Here is a 23,936-nt window from a genome sequence, read left to right on the forward strand (position 1 = left end):
CGGTCTCTGTGGGGGGGGGTCTCTTTATTTAGCGGATCTCTGTGGAGATATTTTTATTTAGGAGTCTCTGTGAGGGTTCTTTGTGGGGTTCCCTTTACATAGGGGGTCACTGTGGGGAGTATCTGGTGGGGCGCAGTGGGGGGAGATGGGGTCACTCCCATACTGGTGGGGGGGGGGGGTGATCCAGAAATTCCCAGGGCAGAGGACTCAATCTTCGCTGTGGAGAGGGGAGGGGGTGCTGAATTGCATTGCGGGGGGGGGGGGGGGTTTGCTGCCACAGGATCTCGCTATCGGCTTCCCGCTCATCACGGCAGCCGATAGCCGGATTCCCTAGTGAACCCCTTGCAAGCTTCGTCATGCATAGCTAAAGATTGGGGCCCACTCCCTGATTTGCACTCCATCAGATGCAACTCAGTTCCAGCGATAGAACACAAGGCCGAATTCTCCATTTCAGGGTTGGCGACAGGACTGAATCGGTGGACTTCTGCGACCACAAAAGTGGTGCCGGTCCCAGAGCAATCTATGATCGGTAAATGGGCTAGAACCGGCATAATGTTGAACTCGAGCAATTACAATGACCGACCGATTGGCCAGGGTCAGGTTTGCCTCTTGAGAGGCTGACATCAGCCGCATACCAACACTCCACCCACACTCATCCTGACCAACAAGATGGCACCATGAAGAAGAGCAGCATCTCGGTACGCGGATGCGGTGCTGGAGATTCGGCTGATGGCGTGGAGGAGAGCTGGACAACCCTGTCCCCGGGAGGGGAAGGAGGCTGCCACCCGCCGCCGTACACCAGGCCTGGGCGCAGGTGGTAGAGGTTGTGAGCGCTGTGAGTGCCACCACCAGGATCGGCCAGCAATGCCGGAAGCTGCAAAAACGGGACTTCCGGTTGTGACCATGGAGTGAGTGGTCACATACAGGGCAGCTCCTGCTTAAATGACAGAAGAGCTCTTTTTACCCAATACTGGGTGGAACTTTGATGTAAAGGCGTAGGTGAATGTTGGAGGAGTAGTATGTCTGCTGGTTACCAGACCCGGCAGAAAATGCTTAAATGCAACAGCAGCAACAGCCACTTTAAGCATGCAGGCGGGGGGAGGGCTGATGCAAGCTGGAAGGCCCAGATGCAGCTGCTGATGGCTTTTATCAAGGCGGAATTCCATCAGCAGAGAAAAGAAATGCATGAGGATCATGCATAGGCCATCTAAGAAGTTGTGGCACCCCTGAAGAGTTCTCTGGAACGGGTGGAGAGGTGTTTGGAGGTGCAGGAGTCACAGATTCGGGGGATCGAAAGAGTTATCTCGGACCACAGCAATCGAGTGGTGGCTCTGGAGGCTGAGGTGGGTCTCCCAGGAGACCTCTGTAAAACGATGAGGGCAAGAATGGAGGAGCAGGAGATTGCCTTGAGGGACAAAGGGATAAGGGACAAAAATGGCTGAGCAATTGAATACATACTTTGGTTCCGTCTTCACAAAAGAGGACACAGATATCAGGAATGTTGGAGAATGAAAGGTTTAGTGAGAGGGAAGAACTGAGATCAATATTAGCAGAGAAATGGTGCTGGGAAAATTGATGGGATTGAAGGTGTTCAAATCCCCAGGGCCTGAGAATCTGCATCCCAGAGTGCTCAAGGAGGTGGCTCTGGAAATAGTGGATGCATTGGTGGTCATCTTCCGGGATTCTATAGACTCTGGAACAGTCCCTGCAGATTGGAGGGTAGCTCACGTCAGTCCGATATTCAAAAAGGGAGGTAGAGGGAAAGCAGGGAATTATAAGCCTAACAGTGAGGAAAATTATTGAATCCATTATCAAGGACTTTATAGCGAAACATTGAGAAAGCAGTGGCAGGATCAGTCAGAGTCAGCATGGATTTATGAAGGGAAAATCATGCTTGACAAATCTGTTGGAATTCAGCACGGCAGCACAAGTGGATATAACTGTGGCTTCACAGCTCCAGGGTCCCAGCTTCGATTCCCCGCTGGGTCACTGTCTGTGCAGAGTCTGCACATCCTCCCCATGTGTGCGTGGGTTTCGTCCGGGTGCTCCGGTTTCCTCCCACAGTCCAAAGATGTGCAGATTAGGTGGATTGGCCATTCTAAATTGCCCTTAGTGTCCAAAATTGCCCTTAGTGTTGGGTGGGGTTACTGAGTTATGAGGATAGGGTAGAGGTGTTGACCTTAGTTAGGGTGCTCTTTCCAAGAGCCGGTGCAGACTTGATGGGCCGAATGGCCTCCTTCTGCACTGTAAATACTATGACAAGTGCAGAGCCCACCTTACAGAAAACTTGTTGCTGACAGAATGATCTGGGAACTCATTTCCAGGGCTCACATTGTTCAAATTAAGGATCCATGAGTCGCATAAACTAGTTGGACATTTAAGTCATTCCGACACACACTGGGTACGGCCCTAATACACGCCATTCTCCTCACAAAATGTTACACTGGAAGTGCGAGGCATTCATGCACGGACAAAAGTTGGCACGATCAATTGTCCTGTCACTCCCAGTGGTGCAAGGTGAAGGAGATGTCTGTCCTTCGTCGCCTTTAGTCTATTTTCCACCAGTAAAGATGTTAGTATGTCTACTAAAAGGTATGGTTGTGCTGGATTAGAATTTTGAAAGTAACAGCATTCACAAATGTTATTGGCCCCATAGTAGATGATGAAAAAATATGGAAGACTTACCTTTGGTGGAGACATTGAGACCTGTTCAGGTTCAGTCCGTATCCCTGGCAAAATAACTGCCTTGGTGAGAGTTTTCTTTTCATATTCTGTTTCTTTATGGAGTGGCGTTGAAAGTTGGCTTTCAGCAACCAAGACCTGTTATGTTCAGAAAGTAATATAAATCATTGGGTCTCCCTAATAACTTTATTATAATTTGCTCCTAATTAATTCAAGCAGGCAATTTTAAATATGTGTCAAAATGTTTTGCAGCCTTGTTTTTTTGAGGTGCAGTGACTGTTGCAATATGTAAAACACCGGCAGCCGCTTCGCACTTAGAAATCTCCCATATACCACAATGTAAATGACCACATTAAGATGCTTTGGAAAATATTAATTGAGGGATAATTATTAGCCAGGACATAAGAGATAATTCCACTAAACTTCTTCAAATATAGTATGAGGCGATCTTTTCCACCTGGAGCTGATGAAGACTTATTTTACGTCTCATCCGAAAAACAACGGGTGGGATTCTCCGTCCAGTGACATCAGATTCGCGAAGCGCAATCCAGCGGAGAACTGGGCGTTAGCCAAAAGACGAGGTCGGAGCCGGATGCCAAATAGAATGCCACGCCCCGAGTGTCTCGATGGTGGCATGAATGCGTTCCACGCCCCGTGCTGGGTCGGCATGCAAAACGTACAGTGGTGCTCATTAACATAACATTGACTGGCCCGACCCGCCAGCGCGATTCACTTGTGGTATTTTAAAACAGCGACCGGGTGCATGGCTGCTGAGGGAGAGAGCGGCGGAAAGAAGTTTCCAAAGGCGCAACTGTGGGTGCTGGCACTCACCTCAGTGCATCCATCAGAGGCGCTGCCCCACTGCAGGGGGAGCAGTGGAAGTGCAGAGTGCATCCCGAACAGCGGACGCATGCACCGGGGCCTTTGGCATCCACTCTAGCACACTCTGCTTCTCAGTGCAGAAGCCCCACCAGCAGGACCACAGGCCATCACCAAGCCCTACATGCCCACTGCGTCTCTGCTCCCATCCATCCTGTCCCGACAGGTAGGCAGAATCTGAGCTTCTCATATAGAACCCACAGGGAAGGTCCCAATGGATATCCACTCGCTTTACTCAGCCCCATCCATTGGCCATGCCCCCAAGCAGGCCACCAGGCATGGCGCCAGTCAGTGGAATAAAGTGCCGACCCCATCCCACAATCAAGTGCCGCCCTGCTGGCAGGGTATCCCAAAGGGGACACCCAAGATAGACCCAACATGAGGCACAGGACAGGGTCCACAGAGAGTATCCTTGACATGGGTAGCGCCACCCACCGGTACCTCTGGCGTCAGGGACAGGTGGCAGGATTAAAGGCCCCCCACTACCACGCATCGAGGGGTTCAGGGGCGTATTGCGGAAGGTAGAGTGTCAGAGGGAACGGCTGGGAGTGGGGCTCGGATTGGGAGGGGGTACACATACATAGAAGATAGGAGCAGGAGGAGGCCTTTTGGCCCTTCGAGCCTTCTCCACCATTCACCACGATCATGCATGATCATCTAACTCAATAGCCTAATCCTGTTTTTTCCCTTTTTGCCTTTGATCTCGTCAAGTGCTATATCCAGCCGTCACTTGAATATATTCAAAGTTTTAGCATTAATTACTTCCTGTGCAAATGAATTCCACAGGCTCACCACTCTTTGTGTGAAGAAATGTTTCCTTATCTCTGTTCGAAATAGTTTACCCTGAGTCCTCAGACTGTGATCCCTGGTTCTGGACACACCCATCATTGGTTACATCTTCCCTGAATCTACCCTCGCCCTGTTAGAATTTTATAAGCCTCTATGAGATCCACCCTCATTCTTCTGAACTCCAGCGAGAATAATCCCTCATATGAGAGAATAATCTCTCTTCATATGATAGTCCCGCCATCCCTGGAATCGGTCTGGTAAACCTTTGATTCACTCCCTCGAGAGCAAGAACATCCTTCCTCAGAGGAGACCAAAACTGCACACAATACTCCAAGTGTGGCCTCACCAAGGCCCTGTACAATTGCAGCATCACATCCCTGCTTCTATACTCAAAACCTCTCACAATGAAAGCCAACATGCCATTCGCCTTCTTTACCGCCTGCTGCGCCTGCATGCTTACCTTCAGCGAATGGTGCACAAGGACACCCAGGTCCTGCTGCACACTCCTCTCTCCCAATTTAGAATCATTCCGGTAGTAATCTGCCTTCCTGTTTCTGCTTCCAAAGTGAAGAACCTCACACTTATCCAAATTATACTGCCTCTGCCATTGATTTGTCCACTCGCCCAACCTGTCCAGATTTTGCTGTAGGATCCCTGCATCCTCGTCACAATTCACCCTCCCACCTAAGTTAGTATCATATGCAAGCTTTGAGATGTTACATTTGTTCCCTCATCCAAATCATTAATATATATTGTGAATATCTGGGGTCCCAGCACCGATCCTTGTGGTACCCCACTAGTTACTGCCTGCCAATTTGAAAAGGACCCATTAATCCCCACTCATTGTTTCCTCTCTGCCAACCAGTTTTCTGTTCATCTCAATACATTTCCCCCAATCCCATGCGCTTTAATTTTACACAATAATCTCTTATGCGGGACTTTGTCAAATACCTTCTGAAAGTCCAAATATACCACATCGACTGGCTCCCCCTGTCAACTGCACTGGTTACCTCTTCAAAGAATTCAAACAGATTTGTCAAGCATGATTTTCTCTTCTTGGGCGAAATTCTCCGACCCCACGCAGGGTCGGAGAATCGGCAGGCAGCGGCGTTAATCCCGCTCCCGCAGGGTTTTTTAATTCTCTGACCGGCCAAAAACCGGCGCTGTGCAAATCCCGCCGGCAGCCTCTGAAAACAGCTGGCGCCGGCGGGATTTCATTATATTTTTGTTTCCACAAATCTCCGGCCCGGATGGGGCCGAAGGTCCATCCGACGTGGGCCACGGGTCACGTCGGCGAAAATCACAGTAGCTTTAAAACGGCGTCAACCATTGATGATGGTTGACGCCGTTCAGTGTCGGGGGGGGGGTTGCGGCATCGGGGGGGGGGTGCGGCATCGTGGGGGGGGTTGCGGCATCGGAGGGGGGTTGCGGCATCGGGGGAGGGTTGCGGCATCGGGGGGGTTGCAGCATGGGGGGGGTTTGGGGGGCAGCGGCGTGCAGAGAGGGGGGGGCGACGGATGCCCGGGGCCAATGCACCGTCGCCCCCCCCCTCTGTCCGCCGCTGCCCCCTACCCCAACCCCCCCTTCACCACCCCTACCTCCCTCCCCACCACCCCTACCTCCCTCCCCACCACCCCCTACCCCCCTCCCCACCACCCCTACCCACCACCCCTACCCCCCTCCAACGCCGCCCCCCCCATCTCTCGCAACGCCGCAAACCCCCACCCTCAACGCCGCAACCCCCCTCATCGCCGCAACCCCCCCCCCTCACACCACAACCCCCCCTCATCGCCGCAACCCCCCCCTCTCAACGCCGGGTCCCCCCCCCCTCAACGCCGGTACCCACACCCCGTCCCCCTCCCTCTGAAGGCCGGTACCCACACCCCCCCTCCCTCTGAAGGCCCGTACCCACACCCCCCCCTCTCTCCTCCTCCCCCCCTTCCTTCCTCCTCCCCCCCTTCCTTCCTCCTCCCCCCCTTCCTTCCTCCTCCCCCCTTCCTTCCTCCTCCCCCCCTTCCTTCCTCCGTTAGTGGGGGGGGGGGGTGCGGCGTTAGGGGGGGGGGGTGCGGCGTTGGAGGGGGGTAGGGGTGGTGAAAGGGGTAGGGGTGGTGAGGGGGTTGGGGTAGGGGCAGCTGCACGCCGCTGCCCCTACCCCAACCCCCCCCTCACCACCCCTACCCCCTTCACCACCCCTACCCCCCTCCAACGCCGCCCCCCCTCCAACGCCGCCCCCCCTCTCTCAAACTCAACACCGCAATCCCCCCCCTCTCAACTCAACGCCGCAAACTCCCCCCCCCCTCTCCTCTCAACTCAACGCCGCAAACCCCCCAACGCCGGGTCAGTCTCTCTCCTCCTCCCCACCCCCCCCCAAAATGCTGGTCTGTCTCTCTCCTCCTCCTCCCCCCCAAATGCCGTCTGTCTCTCTTCCTCCTCCTCCTCCCCCCCCAATGCCGGTCTGTCTCTCTCTCTCTCCCCCCCCCCAAAATGCCGGGTCTGTCTCTCTCCTCCCCCCCCCCCCAAATGCCGGGTCTGTCTCTCTCCCCCCCCCCCCCCCCAAATGCCAGGTCTGTCTCTCTCCCCCCCCCCCCCCCCCCCCCCCCAATACCGGTCTGTCTCTCTCCTCCCCCCCCACCAAATGCCGGTCTGTCTCTCTCCTCCTCCTCCCCCCCCCCCCCCCAATGCCGGGTCAGTCTCTCTCCTCTTCCTCCCCCCCCCCCCCCCCCCCAATGCCGGGTCAGTCTCTCTCCTCCTCCTCCCCCCCCCCCCTATGCCGGGTCAGTCTCTCTCCTCCTCCTCCCCCCCCCCCCCCCCAAAACGCCGGGTCTCACCACTTCCGCAGCTGGTGAAACTGACGCGTATCGCGTCAGTCCGCTGCTGGCCCCTCCGGGAACGGAGAATAGCCGCCTAAAAGAAGGCCCCCACGCCGGAGTCATCTACACCAATTTTGCTCGCCGGAAATCGGCGTTACGACGCTCTGCAGAGAATTTCGCCCCATAAATCCATGCTGACTCTGACTGATCCTGCCACTGCTTTCTCAATGTTCTGCTATAAAGTCCTTGCTAATGGATTCAAGCATTTTCCCCACGACCGATGTTAGGGTTACTGGCCTAAAATTCCCTGCTTTCTCTCTACCTCTCTTTTCAAATGTCAGAGTGCGTGAGCTACCCTCCAATCTGCAGGGACAGTTCCAGAGTCTATAGAATCCTGGCAGATGACCACCAATGCATCCATTATTTCCAGAGCCACCTCCGTGAGCACCCTGGGATGCAGATTCTCAGGCCCTGGGGTTTTATCCACCTTCAATCCCATCAATTTACCCAGCACCATTTCTCTACCAATGTTAATCTCTCTCAGTTCTTCCCTCTCACTAAACTTTTCATTCTCTAGCATTTCTGGGATCTGATTTGTGAACTAATTTGTGAAGACAGAACCAAAGTATGTATTCAATTGCTCAGCCATTTCTTTGTCCCTTATTATGCATTCCCCAGTTTCTGTCTGTAGGGGCCCTACATTTCTCTTTACCAATCTCTTTCTCTCCACATATCTATAGAAGCTCTTAGTGTCAGTCTTTATGTTCCCTGCAAGCTTCCTTTTGTACTATACTTTCCCCTTCTTAACAATTCCCTTTGTCCTCCTTTGCTGAATTCTAAACTGCTCTTAATCCTCAGACCTATTATTTTCCCCCATGCGTTCCTTGAATGTTTGCCATTGTCTATCTACTGTCATTCCTTTAAGTAACTCTCCCCAATCTATCAAGGCCAACTCACAGGGCCATGCGGGGCTGCAATGCAGGTCAGGGCCACCATGTAACCCATTTGGCCTGAGGGGGCACAGGAATACTCACCATGCTAACATGCCCTTTACCACCTGCAGACAATTGATTTTGGAGTCCAGCCAGGAATGGTTGGCATCTGCTTGGCTACCATGAATCTTGCGGATGCACTGAGGCTCAATGAGCAGGAGCTGCTAGGGGAGGACCCTGCAGAACAGGAGCCTGCACTAGAGGAACAAGAGCCAGCCGGTGAGACTAGAGAGTCGACATCCCAACAGGTCAAGGAAGAGGTGGGAAGGAGGCGCCGCATCAGGCCTCGTGCATATCGGCAGCGCCTGACATTCAATGACCTGCCGAATCTAGCGTGTCACCATCGAATACGGCTGAGCAGAGACCGTGTGACATCTCTGCCGGATTATGGCTCACCTGGAACATCGGGGATTTGGGGGTGCATACCCGCTCCCAGTGGCCGTCAAGTTGACAGTTGCCCTGAACTTTTACTCCATGGGGTCCTTCTAGTCGTCGAATGGGCACCTGTCTGGGATATCGCTGACTCCTGTGCACAGGTGCATTGGTGCCGTCATGGTTTCTCTATATGCCCGCACGGCACAATATATCAACTTCACCAGATCACCCGGGCAGCAGAATCCGCCACCATCGCTGGCATGCACCTGGTCCAGGTGGTGATCGCTGGGATACAAGCACCAGCACATGAGGAGATGCCAGTCATCGACTGGATGGGCTTCCACTCCATAAATGTACAGTTGGTGTGTGACCACAGGCTGCACATTGTGCATGTCCAGGCAGAGGGCACAATGAGGAGCGACATGCTGGAGGACGAGAAGAAGCTGGAAAGACGCAATGCCTCGTCCGAAGAGGAGTATGCAGATGAGGCCAGGATGAGCAGGACATTGAGCCGAAGCAGGCTAAGGAGGCCTCATGACATGTGCGCCTTGGCTGCTACAGAAGGGGCACACTGATCGCCACCAGGTTCGCTGACTAGGGGGCACCCCGTTCTACCCTTACATACCCCTCAACACCCCAATGGCCATACACACTTCAACCCGTTCCCCCTTCTGCACTCCATCCTCTCACCTCCCTTCGAACATTCCACCAACTTCACCACAGGGTGTTAACCCTGTGTTGGCAGTATCAGCGGGTCTGATCCATGGGATGGAGTATGTAGAAGGCCCACAGTGCGATGAGCTCTGGTATAGATGTAGAACAGTACAGCACAGAACAGGTCCATCGTCCCTCGATGTTGTGCCGAGCAATGATCACCCTAATCAAACCCACGTATCCACCCCCCCCCCCCCCCCCAACCTTACTTTTTAGGACACTACGGGCAAATTTAGCATGGCCAATCCACCTAACCCGCACATCTTTGGACTGTGGGAGGAAACCAGAGCACCCGGAGGAAACCCACGCACACACGGGGAGGACGTGCAGACTCCACACAGACAGTGACCCAGCCGGGAATCAACATCGTTCCACATCGTTTGACAGAGTCTGATTCCTGCCACATTGTCACTGTCAACCCAGGTGTGCTGGGCATTCCATCACACGGGCCTACAGACCTACATGGGAGGGGGTGGTCCTGGGAGTGGTGAGCTATGATGGGTCTCTCATCGGGGGGGGGGGGGGGGGGGGGGGGGACCGTACAACATGGCGCCAAGTTCTGAACATTGCTGAACATGTGTTTATTTGTGACAGTGCTCTCTACAATAATTGTGCCCTAGCCCCTGATGCTATCCTGTGTGCTGCATTGATGCCAATTAAACTAGTGTCTATCTTTCTGATCTTACGTCATAATTCTCCATCTGGGTGAGTTACCAGACAGTGGGCATCAGATCCAGATACAGCCTGCTGTGTTTCTCGCCCTGTGACCTTGGTCCCTTTTGGTGGCCGTCCTCTGGAGTGGATGGGTCAGGCAGTCTTCCAGGTGTCACAGGTGGTTTTCCAGTAGCCTGTTCTGCCCGCTACTCATCGGATGAGCCAGGGACAGGTGGTGGGGATTCCACCTGTGCTGCCCATCAGCCACCGCCCACACACTGTGCCCCAGGAATTGGACATTCTGACCCATGGCCATGACCCTCACACCCAAGTCTTTTACCGCAAACATCACCTGTGGGGTGTTGGCCTGGGTGGCACACATTTGCCGCAGCGCCTCCTGCTCATAAAAGCGATTGGACATCTCCAACTGCACCTGCAGGCACTGGATGGTTGCTGACACCCCCTCATGTAATCCAGGGCTCTGCGTCTACATCTCCAACATAGATGGGACAGCTCTTTCCAGAACCGGTAGAACTGTCTGGGCGCGAGCGAGGCCTTGGGGATGGGCCGCCATCTGACTGTCCATCCCCTCAGGGGATCCTCCCTCCACCTTATATACCACAGTATGTGTGTCATGCGCACCAGAGAATGCCCCCGGAGCCTCTTCACTCCAGTCCCCAACCGAGGTGAGTGCCTCTGGGGTGGCGACAGCAATGCCGAGAAGTTGGTGTCGTCCCCAGGCTGGTGCTCTGGGGTGTTGCAGGGTTGCGGTTAGGGCCCTGGACAGTACCATCTCGTCCCCAGGTGAGTCATAAATTTGCGGCAGGGGGCGAAGGAACCCAGACAGTCCCGCCTCGTCAGGAGGTGACCTTGCAAGACACAAGACTAAATGAATACTTTTCGTCAGTATTCACTCAAGAAAAAGATAATATTGTGGAGGAGAATGCTGAGACCCAGGCTATTAGAATAGATGGCATTGAGGTGCGTAGGGAAGAAGTGTTGGCAATTCTGGACAAGGTGAAAATAGATAAGTCCCCGGGGCCGGATGGGATTTATCCTAGGATTCTCTGGGAAGCCAGGGAAGAGATTGCTGAGCCTTTGGCTTTGATTTTTAGGTCATCATTGGCTACAGGAATAGTGCCAGAGGACTGGAGGATAGCAAATGTGGTCCCTTTGTTCAAGAAGGGGAGTACAGATAACCCCGGTAACTATAGGCCGGTGAGCCTAACGTCTGTGGTGGGTAAAGTCTTGGAGAGGATTATAAAAGATACGATTTATAATCATCTAGATAGGAATAATATGATTAGGGATAGTCAGCATGGTTTTGTGAAGGGTAGGTCATGCCTCACAAACCTTATCGAGTTCTTTGAGAAGGTGACTGAACAGGTAGACGAGGGTAGAGCAGTTGATGTGGTGTATATGGATTTCAGTAAAGCGTTTGATAAGGTTCCCCACGGTCGGCTATTGCAGAAAATACGGAGGCTGGGGATTGAGGGTGATTTAGAGATGTGGATCAGAAATTGGCTAGTTGAAAGAAGACAGAGAGTGGTAGTTGATGGGAAATGTTCAGAATGGAGTTCAGTTACGAGTGGCGTACCACAAGGATCTGTTCTGGGGCCATTGCTGTTTGTCATTTTTATAAATGACCTAGAGGAGGGCGCAGAAGGATGGGTGAGTAAATTTGCAGACGACACTAAAGTCGGTGGAGTTGTAGACAGTGCGGAAGGATGTTGCAGGTTACAGAGGGACATAGATAAGCTGCAGAGCTGGGCTGAGAGGTGGCAAATGGAGTTTAATGTGGAGAAGTGTGAGGTGATTCACTTTGGAAAGAATAACAGGAATGCGGAATATTTGGCTAATGGTAAAATTCTTGGTAGTGTGGATGAACAGAGGGATCTCGGTGTCCATGTACATAGATCCCTGAAAGTTGCCACCCAGGTTGATAGGGTTGTGAAGAAGGCCTATGGTGTGTTGGCCTTTATTGGTAGAGGGATTGAGTTCCGGAGCCATGAGGTCATGTTGCAGTTGTACAAAACTCTAGTACGGCCGCATTTGGAGTATTGCGTACAGTTCTGGTCGCCTCATTATAGGAAGGACGTGGAAGCTTTGGAAAGGGTGCAGAGGAGATTTACCAGGATGTTGCCTGGTATGGAGGGAAAATCTTATGAGGAAAGGCTGATGGACTTGAGGTTGTTTTCGTTAGAGAGAAGAAGGTTAAGAGGTGACTTAATAGAGGCATACAAAATGATCAGAGGGTTAGATAGGGTGGACAGCGAAAGCCTTCTCCCGCGGATGGAGGTGGCTAGCACGAGGGGACATAGCCTTAAATTGAGGGGTAATAGATATAGGACAGAGGTCAGAGGTGGGTTTTTTACGCAAAGAGTGGTGAGGCCGTGGAATGCCCTACCTGCAACAGTAGTGAACTCGCCAACATTGAGGGCATTTAAAAATTTATTGGATAAGCATATGGATGATAAGGGCATAGTGTAGGTTAGATGGCCTTTAGTTTATTTTTCCATGTCGGTGCAACATCGAGGGCCGAAGGGCCTGTACTGCGCTGTATCGTTCTATGTTCTAAGACAGGACACATGGTGAGATTTCAGGTAGATGTGGTGCAGAGATGAAAGATAACTCACCTGCCAAATTGCCATCACAACGCATTCTGGGCTCACTTGGCACTTGGTTGTCCCATGCCGACCTCTGCCTCTGCGATTGCCCGCTCTCACACCCTGTCGAACAGGTCCATCACCCACAGCTTGCGACGATGAAGAGCCACAGATCCAGCTGGTCCCCACCGGTCTTCCCCTGCTCCAGACGGTTGTGGGCTGCCTTCTCCTGGGAGGGGAGGGGGCGATAATATACAGTTTGAGGATCTTGGGCGCAGGCAGCTAGCAGGCCATGGGCAGGCGGTATGGGTGTTGCCATGTGGTGCAGGGCGGGTTGCAAGTGGACTGCCGGTCGATGCATTTTCGTCGCCTTCGGGGGGGGGGGGGGGGGGGGGGGGTACGGAAGTGTGGAATGGGTGTGGTGCCAGGGCAGTGGTTACTCACCCTGGCTGGCATGTACGGTTGCCCATCCTCACTCAGCACTGCCTACCGGTCCACCCTGAATCAGTTTGCAGTTTCTTTTGGCACTGCTGTCCGGACCTCATGTTGGGGCTCATGGGCACTGCCACCTCTACCTGGGCACAGTTGACATCGGCAGGTGGCAGATTCCTTCCCAAGCCATGGAACAAAGTGTCGTGCCTCTCCTCCATGGCATGCAGCAATATCTCGAGCTCCGTCTGTAAAGCTAGGAGCCACTCTCTGGAGCGTCATCTTCTTGGCCGAAATGACACTGTGTGGGGAGAGGAGTGCTGATATGTGACTGCATGCCATTCCCGACCCCAATGAATAACACAACAGAGTGCATTGGAATTGCACTAATTCCACGTGGCGCGAGTGCTGAATATCCCAGGGCAATCAGTACTTAGAAAGGACAGGCAAAAAGGAAAAGATGGTGGAGTGGTATTGCTGGTTAAAGAGGAAATTAACACAGCGGTGAGAAAGGATATTGGCTCTGACAATGTGGAGTCTGTATAGAAACAACAAGAGGCAAAGAACACTAGTGGGGGTCATATATAGACCCCCAAACTGCAGTGGTGATGTTGGGAATGGCTTTAGACAGGAAATTAGAGATGCATGTGAGAAGGGAATATCTGTGATCATGGGTGATTTTAATCTGAACATAGATTGGGCACATCAAATTAGCCACAGTAACGTAGAGGAGGAACACCTGGAACAAAGAACACTACAGCACAGGAACAGGACCTTCGGCACTCCAAGCCTGCGCGATCACGTGTCCTATCTGGACCAGCCGCCTGTATCCTTCTGTCCCCATCTGTTCATGTGCCTATCCAGATAAGTCTTAAAGGTCGCTAACATACCTACCTGAACCACCTCACTTGGCAGTTCACTCCAGGCCACCACAACCCTCTGTGTAAAAAAACTTCCCCCCTCACCTTGAACTTGTGCCCTCTTGTAACTGTCATTTCCGCCCTGGGACAAAGCCTTCAACTGTTCACCCTATCAGGTCGCCCCTCAGTCTCCGTCTCTCTGGGGAGAACAATCCCAGTTTATGAAGTCTCTCCTTACAGCTAATACCCTCCATACCAGGCAACATCCTGGTAAATCTTTTCTTTACCCTCTCCAAAGCCTCCATGTCCTCCTGGTAGTGCGGTGACCAGAATTGAACACAGTATTCCAAATGTGGTCAAACTAATGTTCTATATACTTGTAACATACGTTTTGAGCTTTTATACTCGATACCTCGTCCTATGAAGGCAAGCATGCCATGTTTTCTTTCTTTGCACCTGTGCTGCCACTTTTAAGGATCTGTGGACCTGCACGCCCAGATCTCTCTGTGCCTCTCTGCTCCTGATGGTTCTGTAGCCACCTAAGATGGACACTGGGCTAACAAGATGGAGAACTGCTAAGACTGCAGGGAAAAAGCAGTTTAGCCAAGACAAGCAGTCTGCAAAGACTGATTAGCATTTTGCACGCAGCAAAACTAGTTTCTGGCCAGGTGGAAGATCTCAACCAAAGGTGTTAATAGCAAAACGCTTTGCATATTAATGAGGCAATCCAGATCTGGGCACACACAATGGCAACATTTGGGTTTGAATAGATACTTTAAGTGGATGTCCAGACAGAGCGGCACCAAAAGTATCCACCACAAAAGACCATAGAGACCGCACCCTCCATCGAGGAGAGACCCTCACATTGGGGGATTCGAAAGATATCGATTGGGAGCTGATCCAATCGATACCTGAAGGTAAAAGCCCGCCCCAAAAAGGCACGGACATTGGGGGCCCTATAAAAGATAGACCCCCACACATGGTCCGGTCTGTTTTTGTGCTCCGGCTTTGACTTTGACCCAGAACTTCGACTTGTATCCTGACTCCAGCCGTTGAGCACCAGCCGCCGAACCGTAAGTGACAATACGACGCTCACTACGCGATCCAGCCCCACTAGACCCCCAGCGACCAGCACACTCTCTGAAGGTTACAGGCCAAGATCGAAACGAAGGCCTCGCTCCCTGACCTTGCCTGTTCCTGTTTAGTTAAGTATTCTGATCGCTTAGTTTAGTTGTAGCTTAGTCCCTTAGCGTGTGCATGCGTATTTATTATATTTGTAATAATAAATACTAATCGTTTGGAACTTACTAATCGGTGTATAGTTTTATTACTTTGAACCTGACCTTGGAATATTTGTGAGGTGTTTATACGACACCTGGCGACTCCCGAGCTGAAAATACACATATAGAGCCTAGCAGTGTTAAGCACACGGCCTTTAAACGGAGGCGTGTTAATACACTCCAATAAACGCGAATTACACTCAAGTAAAACGTGCAACAGTTCTGCCATTTATTTTATCGCTCCCACCTGAATTGGATCTACCAAAATGCATTACCTCGCATTTATCTGGGTTAAATCCCATCTGCCATTTCTCTGCCCAATTTTGCAGCCTATCTATATCCTGCTGTATTCTCTGAAAATCTTCCTCACGATCCACAACTCCTGCAATCTTGGTATGATCCGCAAACTTGCTAATCTGACCCGCTACATTTTTCCAAGTCAGTTTTCATATTACAAAGAGCAGAACTGATCCCTGTGGAACACCACTAGTTACAGACCTTAATTCGGAAAAACACCCTTCCACTGCTACCCTCTCTCTTCTATGGCCAAGCCAGTTCAGGATCCATCCAGCTGGTTCACCACACTGACCCCATGTGATCTAATCTTTTGCACCAGCCTGCCATGAGGGACCTTATCAAATGCTTTACTAAAGTCCATGTCGACAACATCCTTCCCCTCATCAATCATTTTTGTCACCTCCTCAAAAAATTCAATCAAATTAGTGAGACATGACCTCCCTCGTACAAAACCATGCTGTCTGTCGCTAATAAGACCATTCACTTCCAAATGTGCATAGATCTTTGGGCAGCAGGGTAGCATGGTGGTTAGCATAAATGCTTCACAGCTCCAGGGTCCCAGGTTCGATTCCCGGCTGGGTCACTGTCTGTGTGGAGTCTGCACGTCCTCCCCCTGTGTGCGTGGGTTTCCTCCGGGTGCTCCGGTTTCCTCCCACAGTCCAAAGATGTGCGGGTTAGGTGGATTGGCCATGCTAAATTGCCCGTAGTGTCCTAATAAAAGTAAGGTTAAGGGGGGGTTGTTGGGTTACGGTTGGATACGTGGGTTTGAGTAGGGTGATCATGGCTCGGCACAACATTGAGGGCCGAAGGGCCTGTTCTGTGCTGTACTGTTCTATGTATCTATGTATCCTATCTCTAAGAATCTTTTCCAACAATTTCACTATCACTGAAGTCAAGCTCACTGGCCTATAATTATCCAAATTATCCTTGCAACCCTTCTTAAATAACGGTACAATATTGGCTATCCGCCAATCTCTGGGGTCTCACCTGTGGCCAACAAGGACACAAAGATTTCTGTCAGAGGCCCAGCGACTTCCTCCCTCAGAAATCTGGAATGGATGCCATCTGGCCCTGGAGATTTGTCAATCCTAATGCTTTTTCACACACCTAACGCTTCCTCCCTCGTAATAATGATCTGTTCTAAAGTGTTTACACATCCCTCTGAGACACCACCAATCAACGTGTCCCTTCCTTTGTGAATACCAATGCAAAATACTCATTAAGGACTTCACCTACTTCCTCTGGTTCGACACATAATTTCCCTCCTTTGTCCTTGAGTGGAACAACTCTTTCTCCAGCTACCCTCTTGTTCCTAATATACATATAAAATGCCTTGGGATTCTCCTTAATCCTGTCTGCCAAGGAGATTTCATGACCCCTTTTTGCCCTCCTAACTCACTGCTTGAGCTCTTTTCTACTTTCCTTGTAGTCCTCAAGTGCTTTTAGTTGCCTGTACCTCACATGCATCTTTTTTCTTTCTGACAATATTCTCAATTTCCCAGGTCATCCATGGTGCCCGAATCCTGCCTTTTCTGTCCTTCCTTTTAGCCGGCACATGCATGTCCTGCACTCCCATCAACTGCTCCTTAAAAGACTCCCATATGCCAAATGTGGATTTACCTTCAAATAGCCTGACCCAAACAACAGCCTCCAAATCCTGCCTCATCTGGTTGTAATTAGCCTTCCCCCAATTTAGCACCTTAACCCTAGGACAACACTCATCCTTTTCCATGAGTATCCGAGTGTATATGGGATGGTTTTCTTGACCAATATGTGGAGGAACCAACTCAAAAGCAGGCCATCTTATACAGGGCACTGTGTAATACGAAGGGAATCATTACCAATCTAGCTCTGCAAGACCCTTTTAGGATGAGCGACCATAACATATTTTTTAAAATAAATTTTGAGTGCCCAATTCATTTTTTCCAATTAAGGGGCAATTTACCATGGCCTACCCACCTACTCTGCACATCTTTGGGTTGTGGGACCGAAACCCACACAAACACGGGGAGAATGTACAAACACACACGGACAGTGACCCAGAGCCGGGATCAAACTTGGGACCTCGGCGCCATGCGACAGCTGTTTTAACCATTGCGCCACCGTGCTGCCCGAGCGACCATAACATGATGGAATTTTTTATCAAGGTGGAAAGTGAAGTAGTTGATTCGGTGCTGAATCTTTATAAACAAAACAATGAAGATATGAGGCAAGAGTTGGTCTTGATAGATTGGGGAGAGTTACTAAAAGGGATGACAATGGATATGCAATGATAATCATTCAAGGAACGCATGGAGGAACTGCAACAACTGTTTATTCCTGCCTGGCATGTCATGTGAGTGTTCATTTAAGAAAGGTTTGGTCTTATCACATGTCTTGTAGCACGGCTTCAGTGATATCATTTGTGAGTGGAGCTGGGTGTGCCTGTCAGACGAGAGGGGTTTGGGTTTCAGTTTTGCTTTGATGCTTTGGACTGCAGAAAAAAAAGCAGTGTTTCCCTGTTTCCTCTATTTTTATAAAAGCTGTTCCAGTGAACTGAAAGCACATTAAGCGTGGCAAACTACCTTGGTAACTTTAAAGATAGAATTGCTTTTCGGAAGGTGTTTTGAATCCGCTGATTGGAACTGGATCAGAATCTCAAAGAAAGGGCCAGTCCCATTCAAGTGAGATTAGTGTGCTGGGCCACGTTCTTGAAAGGGGTTTTGGTTTGTTGAATTTTGTATGAAATTGGGACAGTTACTAAGGAGGATTCAGAAAGCGTTATATACATAATTACTGCAGCTGTTATGTGTTTTTTCATGTTTGTAATTGATAACAAATCATATATGTTAACTCCATTCTTATAATAAACTTTGTTTTGATAAAAGCGCCGAGGAAGTTTGATGATTCACACCTGAAGTGAAGACACATGTGTTCATCCTAGCCAAATTCAACATAAACGTTATAGGTCAGGTGAGCTTAGAACAAAGAACATACAATGCAGAAGGAGGCCATTTGGCCCATCGAGTCTGCACCAACCTACTTAAGCCCTCACTTCCACCCTATCCCCGTAACCCAATAACCCCTCCTAACCTTTTTGGTAACTAAGGGCAATTTATCATGGCCAATCCATCTAACCTGCATGTCTTTGGACTGTGGGAGGAAACCAGAGCACCCGGAGGAAACCCACGCAGACACGGAAAGAACGCGCAGAGTCTGCACAGACAGTGACCAGGCAGGAAATCAAACCTAGGACCCTTGCGCTGTGAAGCCACAGTGCTATCCACTTGTTCTACCATGCTGCCCCCAGCTTCATAATCCACTTTGGAGTTTCTAAGCCTTGGACCATAACAAATTGGGATCTCATCGGAGAAAAATCTATCTTTCATGTTTGGGTTGGCTTAGCGAACTCAAAGACAGTGAGGGCTGAGCACATTTGTGTTTGCTTTTCAGGTGTCATACTCAAATTTTAAAAGGGAGTGTGTTGTGGACAATGCTCTTTCACAGGTTCAGACGTTTTTGGGGGTGGAGAAGGTCACGCAAAGAACCTTACAAACGGTGCCAAAAACAAGGCTTTAAGAATTGGAAAAACTATGACAGTTAACATTGCCTGACACAGTACGGAAAGGAGAAGTAATTGTGGCGGTAGCTGAGCATTTCAAATTGCCTGAGACACAGTCAGAATCATTGGAAATGGCAAGAATTCAATTACAGACAAAACAGATTGAACATGAAAAATAATTAAAGCAGCTTGAATTCAAAATGAGGGAAAAAGAAATGGAGAGTGAGGAATGAGAGAAACAAAAGGTGGGAGAGGAGAAAGAAAAGTAGAGAGCGGAGAGGGAAAAAGAAAAGGTGAGAGAGGAAAGGGAAAAAGAAAGAATAGCTCAAGCAGCACAAAAAGCGAGAGAACATAGAACATTACAGTGCAGGACAGGCCCTTCAGTCCTCGATGTTCCGCCGACCTGTGAAACCCCTCTAAAGCCCATCTACAATATTCCCTTATCGTCCATATGCCTATCCAATGACCATTTGAATGCGTTTAGTGTTGGCGAGTCCACTACTGTTGCAGGCAGGGCATTCCACGACTTACTACTCTCCGAGTAAAGAACCTACCTCTGACATCTGTCCTATATCTATCTCCCCTCAATTTAAAGCTATGTCCCCTCGTGCTAGACATCACCATCCGATGAAAAAGGCTCTCACTGTCCACCCTATCTAATTCTCTGATCATCTTGTGTGCCTCAATTAAGTCACTTCTTAACCTTCTTCTCTCTAACGAAAACAGCCTCAAGTCCCTCAGCCTTTCCTCATAAGATCTTCCGTCCATACCAGGCAACATCCTGGTAAATCTCCTCTGCACCCTTTCCAATGCTTCCACATCCTTCCTATAATGCGGCGACCAAAACTGCACACAATACTCCAAATGCGGCCGCACCAGAATTATGTACAACTGCAACATGACCTCATGGCTCCAAAACTCAATTCCTCTACCAATAAAAGCTAACACACCGTACGCCTTCTTAACAACCCTCTCAACCTGGGTGGCAACTTTCAGGGATCTATGGACATGGACACCGCGATCTCTCTGCTCATCCACACTACCAAGAATCTTAGCATTAGCCCAGTACTCTGTCTTCCTGTTATTCCTTCCAAAATGAATCACCTCACACTTTTCTGCAATAAACTCCATTTGCCACCTCTCAGTCCAGCTCTGCAGCTTATCTATGTCCCTCTGTAATTTGTAACATCCTTCCGCACTGTCCACAACTCCACCGACTTTAGTGTCATCTGCAAATTTACTCACCCATCCTTCTACGCACTCCTCCAGGTCATTTATAAAAATGACAAACAGCAGTGGCCCCAAAACAGATCCTTGTGATACACCACTAGTAACTGGACTCCAGTCTGAACATTTCCCATCAACCACCACCCTTTGTCTTCTTCCAGCTAGCCAATTTCTGATCCAAACTGCTAAATCATCCTGAATCCCATGCCTCCGTATTTTCTGCAATAGCCTACCGTGGGGAACCTTATCAAACGCTTTACTGAAATCCATATACACCACATCAACTGCTTTACCGTCATCCACCTGTTTGGTCACCTTCTCAAAGAACTCAATAAGGTTTGTGAGGCACGACCTACCCTTCACAAAACCATGTTGACTATTTCTAATCAAATTATTCTTTTCCAGATGATTATACATCCTATCTCTTATAAACCTTTCCAAGACTTTTCCCACAACAGAAGTAAGGCTCACTGGTCTATAGTTACCGGGGTTGTCTCTACTCCCCTTCTTGAACAAGGGGACAACATTTCCTATCCTCCAGTCTTCTGGCACTATTCCTGAAGACAAAGATGACTTAAAGATCAAAGCCAAAGGCTCAGCGATCTCCTCCCTAGCTTCCCAGAGAATCCTAGGATAAATCCCATCCGGCCCAGGGGACTTATCTATTTTAACACTTTCCAGAATCTCTAATACCTCAGAGAGCAGAGAGCAGGAAATTTTAGGCCAGTGAGCTTAACATCGGTAGGAGGGAAGATGCTGGAATATATCATCAAGGAAGCAATAGCGAGGCATCTGGATGGAAATTGTCCCATTGGGCTGACACATGGGTTCATCAAGGGCAGGTCGTGCCTAACTAATTTAGTGGAATTTTTTGAGGACATTACCAGTGCAGTAGATAACGGGGAGCCAATGGATGTGGTATATCTGGATTTCCAGAAAGCCTTTGACAAGGTGCCACACAAAAGTTTGCTGCATAAGATAAAGATGCATGGCATTAAGGGTAAAGTAGTAGCATGGATAGAGGAGTGGTTAATTAATAGAAAGCAAAGAGTGGGGATTAATGGGTGCTTCTCTGGTTGGCGATCAGTAGCTAGTGATGTCCCTCAGGGATCCGTGTTGGGCCCACAATTGTTCACAATCTACATAGATGATTTAGAGTTGGGGACCAAGGGCAATGTGTCCAAGTTTGCAGATGACACTAAGATGAGTGGTAAAGCAAAAAGTGCAGAGGATACTGGAAGTCTGCAGAGGGATTTGGATAGGTTAAGTGAATGGTCTAGGGTCTGGCAGATGGAATACAATGTTGACAAATGTGAGGTTATCCATTTTGGTAGGAATAACAGCAAACGGGATTATTATTTAAACAATAAAATATTAAAGCATGCTGCTGTGCAGAGAGACCTGGGTGTGCTCGTGCATGAGTCACAGAAAGTTGGTTTACAAGTGCAACAGGTGATTGAGAAGGCAAATGGAATTTTGTCCTTCATTGCTAGAGGGATGGAGTTTAAGACTAGGGAGGTTATGCTGCAATTGTATAAGGTGTTAGTGAGGCCACACCTGGAGTATTGTGTTCAGTTTTGGTCTCCTTACTTGAGAAAGGACGTACTGGCACTGGAGGGTGTGCAGAGGAGATTCACAAGGTTAATCCCGGAGCTGAAGGGGTTGGATTATGAGGAGAGGTTGAGTAGACTGGGACTGTACTCGTTGGAATTTAGAAGGATGAGGGGGGATCTTATAGAAACATTTAAAATTATGAAGGGAATAGATAGGATAGATGCGGACAGGTTGTTTCCACTGGCGGGTGAAAGCAGAACTAGGGGGCATAGCCTCAAAATAAGGGGAAGTAGATTTAGGACTGAGTTTAGGAGGAACTTCGTCACCAAAAGGGTTGTGAATCTATGGAATTCCTTGCCCAGTGAAGCAGCTGAGGCTCTTTCATTAAATGTTTTTCAGGTAAAGATAGATAGTTTTTTGAAGAAAAAAGGGATTAAGGGTTATGGTGTTCGGGCCGGAAAGTGGAGCTGAGTCCACAAAAGATCAGCCATGATCTCATTGAATGGCGGAGCAGGCTCGAGGGGCCAGATGGCCTACTCCTGCTCCAAATTCTTATGTTCTTATGTACCTCAAGCCCTTCTAGTCTAGTAGCCTGCATCTCAGTATTCTCAACAACATTATCTTTTTCCTGTGTGAATACTGACGAAAAATATTCATTCCGCACCTCTCCTATTTCCTAGGACTCCGCGCACAACTTCCCACTACTGTCCTTTGCTGACCCTACTCTAACCCTAGTCATTCTTCTATTCATGACATATCAATAGAAAGCTTTAGGGTTATCCTTGATCCTACCTGCCAAACACTTCTCATGTCCCCTCCTGGCTCTTCTTAGCTCTCTCTTTAGATCCTTCCTTGCTAACTTGTAACTCTCAAGCGCCCTAACTGAACCATCATGTCGCTTCATTACATAAGCCTCCTTCTTCCTCTTGACAAGTGTTTCAACTGCTTTAGTAAACCATGGTTCCCTCCCTCGACCACTTCCTCCCTGCCTGACAGGTACATACTTATCAAGGACACGCAGTCTCTGTTCCTTGAACATGCTCCACATTTCCATTGTGCCCATCCCATGCAGTTTTCCTCTCCTGCCGATGCATCCTAAGTCTTGCCTCATCGCATCATAATTGCCTTTCCCCCCGATATGACTCTTGCCTTGCGGTATATACCTATCCCTTTCCATCACTAAAATACTCAAACTATAGTGTTTCCAGTCAATATTTGGAAAGTTAAAGTCCCCCATAACAACTACCCTGTTACTTTCGCTCCTATCCCGCTCCTATCCAGAATCGTCTTTGCAATCCTTTCCTCTACATCACTGGAACTTTTCGGAGGCCTATAGAACATAGAACAGTACAGCACAGAACAGGCCCTTCAGCCCTCGATGTTGTGCCGAGCAATGATCACCCACGTATCCACCCTATACCCGTAACCCAACAACCCCCCCTTAACCTTACTTTTTAGGACACTACGGGCAATTTAGCATGGCCAATCCACCTAACCCGCACATCTTTGGACTGTGGGAGGAAACCGGAGCACCCGGAGGAAACCCACGCACACACGGGGAGGACGTGCAGACTCCACACAGACAGTGACCCAGCCGGGAATCGAACCTGGGACCCTGGAGCTGTGAAGCATTTATGCTAACCACCATGCTGCCCCACATAGAAAACCCCTAACAGGGTGACCTCTCCTTTCCTGTTTCTAAACTCAGCCCATACTACCTCAGTAGTCGAGTCCTCATCAAATGTCCTTTCAGCCACCGTAATACTGTCTTTGACTAACAATGCCACCCCTCCCCCTCTCTTACCACCTTCCCCGAGCTTACTGAAATATCTAAACCCCGGCACCTGCAACAACCATTCCTCGCCCTGCTCTATCCATGTTTCCGAAATGGCCACAACATCAAAGTCCCAGGTACCAACCCATGCCGCAAGCTCACCCACCTTATTCCGGATGCTCCTGGCATTGAAGTTGACGCACTTTAAACCACCTTCCTTCCTGCCGGTACAGTCCTGCAACTTTGAAACCTTACTCATGACCTCACTACTCTCAACCAGATGGGCCAGGTGGGATTTATCCCAAGATTCTTGGGAGGGGCAGCAGGGTAGCATAGTGGTTAGCATAAATGCTTCACAGCTCCAGGGTCCCAGGTTCGATTTCCGGCTGGGTCACTGTCTGTGTGGAGTCTGCACGTCCTCCCCCTGTGTGCGTGGGTTTCCTCCTGGTGCTCCGGTTTCCTCCCACAGTCCA

General features: G+C 49.7%; 1 protein-coding gene across 1 annotated transcript in view; it reads right to left on the minus strand.

The window, feature by feature from the left end:
- LOC119969126 (synaptonemal complex protein 2-like) overlaps window positions 1–23,936 on the minus strand; it is a 458,660-nt gene that overhangs the window by 25,644 nt on the left and 409,080 nt on the right. Inside the window, exon 17 of the mRNA XM_038802343.1 lies at window positions 2,686–2,820. Within this exon, the coding sequence (XP_038658271.1) occupies window positions 2,686–2,820 (135 nt within the window). The remainder of the gene's footprint in view (window positions 1–2,685; window positions 2,821–23,936) is intronic.

Source organism: Scyliorhinus canicula, chromosome 7 (genome assembly GCF_902713615.1).
Source record: "Scyliorhinus canicula chromosome 7, sScyCan1.1, whole genome shotgun sequence".
In the NCBI taxonomy this organism is placed as follows: Eukaryota; Metazoa; Chordata; class Chondrichthyes; order Carcharhiniformes; family Scyliorhinidae; genus Scyliorhinus; species Scyliorhinus canicula.